The following is an 11971-nucleotide window of genomic DNA, read 5'->3' on the forward strand; positions in this document are numbered from 1 at the left end:
TTATTATTTTAAAAAAATTGCATAAGAGCTTCTTTCATTGACTATCTTCATGATACAATTAAATTGTCTTTACAGAATGCTGCAGATAAACATACAGTAACACAATCACATAAAACACAAAATATTTTTGTTGCAAGTATTTCTAATGTTTCTACAGTATGACACATATTTAGATAGCATTATCAGGTGCAATCGTTGTATTCTGTGGCTATCTGAAATGAAGACAGAACAAGCTGTGGGTAGTAGCACTAGAGTAAGACATTGAGAAATGGTCAAAAACATGTTACTGCTGTTGGAATAGTTGAGATTTACCAACAGAACAGAAAGTGTTTGGCTACTCTTTGACAATCAGCTTACAGGACTGGAGCTGAAATATACGACTAAGGTCACTAGATATTTGCTTATAATTTTGATGAAATATTCTGATCAGTTCTTACATAATAAGTGACAGTGAGTCAGAAATTTTAATTTTTTGACTGTATGAAGGTTATTTTAAGAGTAAATTACATTTTCTCTTATCTCTTACTTTGTGAGAAATCTGCCTCTTTCTGCCTTAGCCATTACTACAGCAATGAGAAAAAGTTTACATTATCAGTGCCTCACTAGCTGTGTGCTACTGCAACAGGAACCATAGATTCAAATCTAGCTCAAAAGAATATTTAAAGTCATATGTTCTCTTATGTATTTGAAAATGATCACAATGAAATTAAGTGACAGTTTCATAAGAAACTCTTGAATTTGTGTTGCATTGCAGTGTAAACTAAAAAAAAGCAGCTTTACATAATCGTCAGACAACTGATGGAATTCTCCAAACTTCACTAATTATCACACTATTATTATTTATTAGTTCATAGGAACTTTGTCATTTTCTCTACTTTTTGAATGGTGGAGCTTAAAGAATGGAAACTTCAGATGCTTGCCACACAGACTACTCATATTTCACTTTAGTATTCATTTTCAGAGCAACAGCAGAATATTCAGTCAGTAAATCTGACAACAAAAAGTTTGTTATGCAGGTATAAATGTGTCCAGTGTCATAACTTAAGAGGTGTCCACAGTGGATGAGAAGGCTGGGGGAGGGCTTTGGAATGAATGTTTATGGCCTCTACAGAGAGCTAACTGTCTGCTTGAAAGAAATTAGGTCATTAGCAGGAAAGTGCAAGTATGGGGTAATTTGCTGTGATTAACTGGCATACAATGGTTTCACGTTATATGTAGGGCGCAGCAGTCTTTATGTGATTCACACACTGTTGAACAAGTCACTCTCAAATTAAACAGTAGCAGCATGCGGATAGTCTTTGCAAATTCCAGAACCGTGTCTGTCCATCTGTGCCATAGCATTACAGCTCAATAATTCTTATGTGAATATTGTAGAAATATAGAGGTGTCTTTTGTATGAAACCATCAGGAACTAAATTAATAAAACTCTGTGCCAACTGTGAGGTGCTGCGCGGAAAATCTGCATCACACATGGCTTGGTGAACCTGTTGTTATTTTTGTTTCTCTCTGTCTTAAAGACTACTGCGGGTCAAAAGCTCTTCAACATAGGCACTCTTTGCTATTATTGACAAAGCATCAGCAGCAGTTATATTGTATATCATTATAATTATGAGTAGATACTTTTCATTCTTTCATTATTTATAGGCTGAATGATAGTTTCACTTAAGAGTGATATATTTGGGAATCTAGAAATTACTGTCAGCATTTTGTGTTCCTTGTTTGACAGTCTGATGACAATGGATTCTTCTTTTGTGTAACTTATCTAAGCGTATAATGATTGAAAGCTATGTTACCTAGTCAATGTTTACAGTATAACCACTGGAGATGCTCCAAAAAAGTAAATCGTATCTGATGAATGAGATTTATAGTATTCATTTTGTTTAACACAGGAAAACAAAAATATTCTTGACAGTTATTAATTTATGATATTTAGTTTGCACTTGGTGCATCTGAGTATTATTAGTCAATGTTCTAGTCACTAAACCTAGTTACAGGAATGGAAATAAAACTCATTGGCTTATACTTTTAATATTCCGGCCCTCGGCAGCCGTATCTTTGAGACCCAAGCTATACTCACTTTGGAGACTGTTCAAGAAACATTAATTACGGGAACACATCCTTCCCACTGTTACTCTGTGAGCATCAAGTTACTTTCTGGGTGGCACAGAATTATCTTACTAAATTCACTTGATTTTTTTTTTTCTCATCATTTCCATTGAATAATCTGAGTGATTTTCAGTTAAAGTTTGACTTCAGAATGTCAGTTTATGATTTCAAGTCCAGGAAGGTAGTTATACACAGAAACAGCAACTAATTTTGTCTTGTATGTCGTGATTTATCTGTCCTAGCCACAAGTCGAGATTTGAGTGCTGCAGCTGTTTGCTAGCTCTAAAGTAATGGGATTGTGTTGTAAACTGAAGGCTGCATTGGCTCCTGTGTCTGATCTCACTGGAGGCCTGCTTTTTGCCTATTTGTTTCACAGGTCAATAATCAATAAGCACATCACAAGTCTTCTCGCTACTTTTAGTACCACATAGTCTAAGGGTGAAAAACTAATGATGCTGCACACTTGAAAATGCCTTTTTCTGCTTCTGCCTACATGATCTTCTTTGCTTTTGTGAACACAAAATGCTGGCCGAAGTGGCCGTGCGGTTAAAGGCGCTGCAGTCTGGAACCGCGAGGCCGCTACGGTCGCAGGTTCGAATCCTGCCTCGGGCATGGATGTTTGTGATGTCCTTAGGTTAGTTAGGTTTAAGTAGTTCTAAGTTATAGCAGACTAATGACCTCAGCAGTTGAGTCCCATAGTGCTCAGAGCCATTTGAACCATTTGAACACAAAATTTTATTTATAAAACTGTGGTACTGAATAATTTATTAACCATGTTTCTTTATGCATCTACTCCTAGCTGCCACTTATCCATACTGTTTGATTATGACACGGACTGTGTAATGTGTAATATCGTAGTAATTTATTTTGATTTAGTCATGCTTATGTGACAGATACTTTGTTCTACTAAAAATCTACTGTCATTGAAGGCTACTGTGGTAAGCTGTAGTTCATTTATATTAGTACAGAGTGTATTTTAATTACATTTTCCAGTAGTTTATTGAACACAACAGTAAACATAAGAGAATTTGAGTAAGGGTTTTACAAACGTCAACTACAAAGACAAAATATTCAGGAAACACATTTTATTGAGTTACTCAAACAGCATACATTGCTGATTTCTTACAAAATTATATTTCACAATTAAACTTTAGGTGTATAATACAGTGGCGGAAAACCATCTCGTTCAGCTTTGTGTTTCAAATTAAAAAAAATGTATAAAAATTAATTAATTTATAGCAGTAATGTTCTAGTTGATTTTAATGTACTGAACAAATAATAATCTAATTAATTTATTCAGTAACATACTCCACTTCATTATTTTCATTGTCAAGTTCATCACGATGTGCTAAAGCCCTCTCATAGCACTCACAGGCTTTTTCCAATGATGTATCAAAAATCTCTTTAGTTTCTTTAACTCATCAGCTCTTTTTTATATTCACATGATCATTTTCATATTAATATTGGTCTTTAAATCGTACATGTGTCAGTCCTTGCCCAGAGCCATACAGGTACCATGGTGGCTCAGAACCACATGATGGTGTGATGGTAGGGTCATGGTTTCAAGTTTTCTCAATTCCTTTTCAAAAGTACCAAATACCTTATCAGAGGGCATGTAACTGTGACTCCTGATTGGGAAGTGGTGAGCTGCTACTTCAAAAACTAACAATAAATATTTGCCACAGATAGCAGATTTTCACAGTTTTATATGCAAGATTAAACAGGCAAATAGTAAGTTTTGATAACATCAGTCAACTGCAATGCATTCATCTCATTTAGAAGTACATGAATACATGTACAACACATTTTTGTGAATTTTGTAGTTGTTGAGTTTTGTGAAAATGGTCCTCAATTAATCATCAGTGATATATTTTCTCTCTTCATGTAGTTAGACCGAGCGAGGTGGCGCAGTGCTTAGCACACTGGACTTGGATTCGGGAGGACGACGGTTCAATCCCATCTCCGGCCATCCTGATTTAGGTTTTCCGTGATTTCCCTAAATTGCTTCAGGCAAATGCCGGGATGGTTCCTTTGAAAGGGCACGGCTGATTTCCTTCCCCATCCTTCCCTCCCCCGAGCTTGCACTCCGTCTCTAATGACCTCGTTGTCGGCGGGACATTAAACACTAGTCTCCTCCTCCTCCTCCTCCTCCTCTCTCTTCATGTAGAACAGGCTGATAATGCTCAGGTAGCTTACAAGTTCCATGCCTGTAGAAACCTACTGTTTCAGAGTTAAAGATGTCGTCATGCCATTGTCTGGAAAGAAATTTTGTTGGCAGTTGTTGGATAAGGAGTGAGAAAGGACAGATTTGAAGGCACAAGATCAGAAGAATAAGTGTGTGATGGATGACCAACCAAACAGTCTTGGATACCTTTTTTCATGAAATCAGCATTATGCAGGTGCAATAGCAACACTGTTGCAATTTTATTGCCTTTCTCTCTCTCTCTCTCTCTCTCTCTCTCTCTCTCTCTCTCTCTCTCTCTCTCTCTCTTACTTTGTGAACGAAAGGTGTCTCAGCTGTTGGCAGTAAAATCCAGCTGCGATGGACCCCCTTCCTGGAGAGTAGTCCATATGCACAACACACTTTTTGTGCCACCAGATGCAAAATAGTATCTGTTCACACTGCCCTTTGCTCAAGGAGATGTCTTTTGATGAGGCTTGGCTGTTAATTTCCTCTGAAGAAGTTAACATAAAGGCATCATAACTGGTACCAATAACAGCAGTGAATAGGTGTAGTCAGTGAGCCAACTGGTGGTGTTCAAGCAAAAATACAGTTGTAGGCACTACAGTTTTTGCTGCTTTGAATTATAGAGCCCAACAGCTGAATGGTACCTGTTGAATGCAAATGACACACACAGGTTAAACAGTCATAGTTCATCAAATGTCAATTATTGAGACTTTCCAAATGTGGAAAATTATTCATGGCAGAATATCTCTTTTTGAAACAAGATAATTCTTTTCTGATATGGTTTGCTTATAGCACTCATCAAATAGGACACAAATGTTTTGAGCTGCCTCCACTCTCTTCACCCCTCTATTAAATCTAAAGCAAACGTTATGTCACAAATGTTAGATCTTTCTTCAATTGCAACTCTGTTTTATAACACTTAAACAATATTCGTAAGATTCAGGTATGTAAAATCCAATAAGTAACTGGAAGAAAAAAAATTTTAAAAATGACAATTGATAAATACACTCACAGCAGCCGAAGTGTTGCATTAGTGCATGGCGTTCACTTGGTTTATTGAAGTTATTTAGCATGGTAAATCAAACTATGGTAATAAACTATTTTATGCTTGCCAGTGTGAAGGCAGAAAAGTGCACAAGGGTGCACAATGTCATAATCGCTTGGGTAGATGCCAGATGGCATTAGGACATTAGTTGCCACTTTATGGTGAGGAAACCCCAACCATAACCTGTTCTGATCTTGATACAGCCACAAGCTGGTTTGTGGAAATGTTTCTAGAAGAATTTTCCATTACGGGTGGGCTAAAAAATGAAGCAAATTATCTTCAAGATTCCATCAAACTGTTACTTTTACAAGACAAATGAAATATAGTTTAAAAAATAAAGGAAGTATTGGACAGAACTCTTGATATTGTGTTAACATTGAGGGAAGTTTACCACTAGCTCACAAGGAGATACAGCTCAACAGCAGTTGGATTGGAAGACAAAACTCCCTCCAGTTCTGGAATGAGAATTCTGAGTGATGTCCAGTTTCATTGATACCTTAAATTAAGAACTCAGGCTTAGTTCCTGTTAAACATGGTACATTATACAGAACCAAAAGTGAGAATTCTTGCATGTGTTTGTCACTAGAACTGATTTACTGTAAAAAGTAAATACTTCATGGAAATTTATGGATTAGAAGTTTATATCTTTGTGAAAAGAGAAAGTGTGATGCCAGATTAAAACTAGGAAGTAACAAAAGTAAGGTACATATAGGATAATTGCCTAGCTTAAAAAAGGCTTGAGGTGCAACAGTTGTAAGATAACTAATTCTTTTGGAGAAAGGTGTACTTGTAACAATACTTACATTTGTGACAGTACTCAAATGATTAAAATTACAGGATTGTACATGATCTCTGACTGAGAATTTGGGGTGATGTGAATCCCACACATGCTACAATTAGAGCTAATAGATTTGTGGCCTAGAATCAGAGGTAGTCTAGTCGTATTCCTTGGGAATCTCCCTCCATGCTGTTTGTACAAGAGTCCAAAAAGTCATCAGTGGTAGCTGGAGACCAATATGCTTGAATTGTTGACCTGATATATATCAGAAATGTTTGGTAGGTGACGCTGCATGCCAGGGAACTTGCAGTACCCGTCTTCTCACTCTTTGAAGGCTTTCACATCCTGTGCTGCAAATGACTCAGTTGCTACTTAGCTAAGCAGGTTGCCATATTTCAGTTAGCTTCATCTGACACACATGTGAACACAGCTGGCAGAAGGAAAAACTAAGTCTTTCCTTCTCATCCCACCCAGCAAGTCTCCACTGACCCATTTTTCCGGGTGACTTTTCTGAACTGTTCCTCTTACCCTAAACCACTCCAGTTTTTGACCTTAACCCTCTTCCTTTCCCTTCAACTCTTCTGGCAGGAGGAGGAGCCACTGATTCTGAAAGCTTGTAAAAGTTAAACCCTTTTGTGTGTGTTCCTCTGCCACCGCTTGATAATAAAAGATTAGATTTTAAAAAAGATGTTAATAATAATGATATATTGCTCGAGGCTTGGTGACAAAAATTATTTAAAAAATAATATAGTTCCATTTGTATCAAAATGAAAATTCACTTAACGAAACTGTAAAATTACAAGAGAACAGCGTGACTGGCCAGTACTTATTCCTCTGAACATAGGCACATTTAATGCCAAAGGTTTGAGATTGTTTAATTGTAGTATTAAGTGGATACATAATTCATCTGATTTGTAGAAGACTGTTGTGTGCATTCAGAACTGTCCCTATAACCTAGATTTAATAAGAGAAAACATCAAAGGAATAGAACTGCTTATGAGGAGTTGTGTATTAGGATCATCAGTTACTGCAGTGATAAAAAAAAAAAGAGAGAGCAACATTTAATTAATTTTTTTTAAGTGCTATTCCAGTTTTAAAAAAGAAGGCTAGAAAGAGTTCAACTATTGACTCTGTGTGCACAACTCAATAGTCACATCTTCTTCTTCTTCTTCTTCTTCTTCTCTCTCTCTCTCTCTCTCTCTCTCTCTCTCTCTCTCTCACAAACAGTAACATATTGTTTCTCTGCACTTAATTCTAGAAGTGGACAGATGTTAAGGCATAGTGCCCCCCCCCCCCCCCCTCCACCTGCAACAGACTCCATAGTGACAGACTGTGAAATATATCCAGCATCAACATATTGTATATATCAGTGGTTTCATAACGGGGAACGGGGTAATACCATGCACCAGTGGATGGGCATTGAAGTGATCTGAGGAGCATTTTTGCTCTAAGGCAAATTTGGAGGGTATTGTGGAACAGCTGATGCCATTTGGACAGCTATTGTAATAATGTGCTGAAATCTTTTGTTGATTGCTTAAAAATGACTGAAAATATCTCTCAAGCAAGTTAGACATTTTTGAAAGTGTAGGTATCAGTGCCTTATATTAGTAATTCCTTCCATAAATATGAAAGAGAGAGAGCTAAAGAATTTGCAGCAGTCATCCCCCAGCGTGAAGGTGATTTGACATGGCCTGTTGCAAAACTAGCAATTACTGACCTGCGAGTATGTAATGCACATGCAACGACAACAGCTATGTTCAAATTAGTGTTTTCCTTTTCTTTGTTTACAGTCTCTGTAAAGGCTTAATATGATATTCAGATTTATAAAAAAAATAATGCCTTCACCTATTTAGAAAACAAGAGAGGGAGAAAAAAAGGAATGTAAGGTTTAATATTCCATTGAGACCAAAACTGTTGGAGACAAAGCACAAGTTCAAATTTGGGAAGGAAATGGACTGCACTCTTTCAAAGGAATAATCCTGGCCTACACCTTAAGTGATTTAGGGAAATTTGCAAGTTTCAAATCTAACCTTAAATCATTTGTTCTGGACAGTCCTCCTATCCCTTTGATGAATTTTTATTTGAAAACTGAAAAACTAGTTTTTAAGTCTAGTTTCATGAGTGCGACAAAAACATATGTTTAATAAATTTAACCTAATCTCCTATGAAACATGTAACTAACTAAACCTACATCTGGATAACTGGACTGGCATTTGAACTGCTGTCCTCCCGAATACAAGTCCAGTGTATTATCAGTGTGTGAACTCGTATGGTTTTTCGTATTTACTTATTACATTTAGTGTTCTGCATAAAGCATGACCACATTGAAGTGTACATCTCATAACTAGCCTTAAGTAAAGTTCCAGGGTAGATGTAGCTCTAAATTATTCAGGAAGCAGAAAACAAATGTAGCTTTAGTTGTTTACACAATATATCTGTCAGTATGAGAACAACGAAGAGTGGTGGGGAGATTGATAGAGCGCTCAGTAACTTCTGTCAGTCTTTTGCCAGTAATCATACAGTTTGCTGTTGGAGTTGTACTGAATGCCACATGATTCCATATGATCAATCATCAAAGGTGTGTTGTGGATAGATCAAAGAAATTTGTGTTTATAAAATTAGCACACATGCAGAATATTGATTGTATGCTTGTTTTGATAGGTTCATTAAAGGGGGCTATAATTATGTGAGGCATTTTGTTAGAAATAGGTTATGAATGAAGTCATGAAGTATTAACTTTTCTGCTGAAAAGACAGCTATAGTCAATACTTTGAGATAGTAAAGGATGCCCACAAGATTCAGTTTGTGACCCAATGCTTTTGCTTGTTGACATTACTCCTACTGCTGGGAAAGGTAGGATATATGAGAAAAGCCAGAGGCTATGTTGCCTGTGCAGAGGACTGACCTTACTGCTGGCAGGTACTGGAGATTCAAAAACCAAAGCAGAAGACAACTCCAGTTGCATGCTACATACATAGGAAGAATGGTGTACAGAAAACAAATTCCAGATGGCTTCACCTAGCATTTGAGGGGAAGATCTCAAAAAAAGTTAACATTGTAAGATGCCACCTGATATCTGGTGTTGCTATTCCATGCTTTGTTTGAAGTAATAAGAGGAAACAGCAATGTCAAAGCTTGAGTCAGACCAGGAGGCATGCTAAAATATCATGATGATTATGGTGTTTGCTTGCAATAAGTGGCAATCTTGGTCCTAGTCTGTCTGGCACAGATTTTTATTAGTCACAACATATTCATTACATTTGGAATTAATTTCTGAGTGAACTTCAGTGGTATCAATTCATGTCATTAAGTTTAATTCAGTTAAAGGTGAAAAACTTAACACAGTTAGAAGAATTATGACTAAAATTCATCCTGACAGATAAAAACTTATCTTACTTTGAAATGAGGAACAACAATCAGTATGCCCATCTGCAGAGGCTTAATATGATTAGATTTATAACAAATATGGCCTTCGCCCATACACAGTTTCTTAAGCCACATGTATCTGACATTTACATAGCACATATTTGAAAATTGTTTGCAAAGCATGTTGCTAGCCCTACTGGTGACATAATGCCACAACAAAATGTGATGGACCTGAATGTGGCAAGAATAGTGGTTGGTATTAATCGGTGGGACCAATGGTGGAGGGTACACAGAAAACAGGTTTGGAATCAAGAAGATGCACTGGTGTGAAACAATTTGCATCCACAATGTGCAAAAGGCTTCTTTAAAAGCAGACCAGTGAAAACGATTATACTGCCATTTGTGTTCGTAGTATGTAAGTACTTTTGCAGAAGACCCACTATAATGATTGTATGACAGTTAAGACAGTAGATACCACATCATGCAGACTACACTTAGCAAATGAAAACAAATACACTTCGACCTAGAATCGAACCCTTGACCTCCTGCATGCTAACCCAGAACATTATCCACTGCACCAATTGCACAGCACTTCACACATGCTGACAGTGGTGGTTACCACACATGTGATTACAGTGTTGCCAGATTGCCAATCTTTAACATCCATTTATTGTTGGAAATATGTGCAGGACTAATTCTTCACCCTGTGTGTGTGTGTGTGTGTGTGTGTGTGTGTGTGTGTGTGTGTGTAATATTATTTGTTTTACATGGAAGTGTTACAGTTAGTTCTACAATTCACTTAATTTTGTTTATATTTACTCTTGAGTTGTCAAATGTACATAGTTATTTTAGTGTGGTGACCCAGTTTCTTACTGTAAGTACAGAACAAAGAAAATAAACCTCTATATCAGAAGTAACTCAATTTGTTCTTTTGCAGAGTGACTGACTATAAGGCTGATAATCAGATGTCTATTCACACCTTAGCTATAGTGTTTGGACCATCATTAATGTGGCCAGAAGAAGAATCTCAGAACATTGCATTTGACTTTATGATGCAAAATGTTGTGATTGAATTCCTGTTGAAAGCATTCCACAACATATTTGGTGATAGTTGTAATATAAGTGCCTGAATGTTGTTAAATGTATTTATAAAGTTGGAAAAAATACCCTTCACATCTATTTTGAGATTATTATCCACTTGCATTGACTGTAAAATCCCTGTAATATAATTTTGTGCCTTATCATTGTGATACCATTTTACCTTGTTGAATCTGTGGGTAGAAAATGTAAATAAATATAGAACCAAGTGTATAAGATTCAAAGACTTAAACAGATGCACAGCAATTTTGAAAATAGTATTATATCTTCAGTATTAGATGTTATTGTATATACCTTGTGAATATTGTGTAAATTTATGATTGTTAATGAAAACAATATGAAATCGTTACCTATATTTATCTTCTCAACTATCAAATCCATCCCCACATCAATTAAAGAGAGAACCATCCTTAATTCCTACTTGGATATGTCGTGCAATCACTGTTACTGAAATAAATATTTAAGGATACACACACAATAGCAGGAGAAATGAGAAATTGTCACTATTTTCCTGATGATGAACCAGTAAGACAGACCTGAATGACACTGGTAAAGTAAAACTGTCAATAACCCGAAGGTGCTTTACTAGGCTTGATCCTATTAGAGATGGTATGTCACTGCTGCTGCTTGTTTTAAGTGATTTACCCAGAGTAGGGGAACATGCAGTTCAATATGAATTCTGATCTACAGTGCAACTCGGCATTTTCCTTGTTAACACTAAGAGGATCGCTACCGGTCATTTCAACCGGTGAAGTTTTTCTTCTTTGTTTCTAGTTTTGATTCTTAAGTTACTTCAGTACGGTGTCTTCATAGATCCATAGTGCATTATGCTTATTGTACAAATGCATTATGCTTAAAAATTTCTATTGAAAGTATATTTAATTAAATAAAAAATATCAGAGTAAAGAACACATTGAAATATAAAATCAATTTAAACTTACAAATGCAAATAAACATATAATTATACAATAACATTTTTTATCTGTATTACTTGTACTCAGTCAAAGCCCCAAACATGTTATAACCATATATGGACACAAATTGCTGTAGGAATAACATTTTTTTCTCTGTATAAAATCTTTTCAGTTATAACCACCATCTTTGTCAACACGCTTGGCACCCATGTACTGAACACTTAAAGTGCGTGGATCACTACGAATTTCTTGCGCTGCACACACAGTTTCAGTTTTATTCAAACTTTTGCATCCTCCCATCTGGCAGGTCTTCTGTACTGGTACCTTATGTATCCCAGTTCCCGCAATGAATGTATGAGCAGTTCTTTTCCTTGATTGTGTGTACACAGAGGAGAGTAGTTCTGCTAATTTGAAAAGAAACATTCACCAGCTAACTTTTTCTCCTGTTGTCTCTCTGTAAAGGATCCAAACATTGA

The 11971-nt window shown here is 36.4% G+C and overlaps 1 protein-coding gene across 1 annotated transcript in view; it reads left to right on the forward strand.

The window, feature by feature from the left end:
• Positions 1-10867, forward strand: part of LOC126248639 (rho GTPase-activating protein 12-like) — a 228941-nt gene extending 218074 nt beyond the window's left edge. Inside the window, exon 14 of the mRNA XM_049949822.1 lies at positions 10421-10867. Coding sequence (XP_049805779.1) covers positions 10421-10613 — 193 coding nt within the window. The 3' untranslated portion in view covers positions 10614-10867. The remainder of the gene's footprint in view (positions 1-10420) is intronic.
• The last annotated feature ends 1104 nt before the right edge of the window (positions 10868-11971 follow it).

Source organism: Schistocerca nitens, chromosome 3 (genome assembly GCF_023898315.1).
Source record: "Schistocerca nitens isolate TAMUIC-IGC-003100 chromosome 3, iqSchNite1.1, whole genome shotgun sequence".
Taxonomy (NCBI): Eukaryota; Metazoa; Arthropoda; class Insecta; order Orthoptera; family Acrididae; genus Schistocerca; species Schistocerca nitens.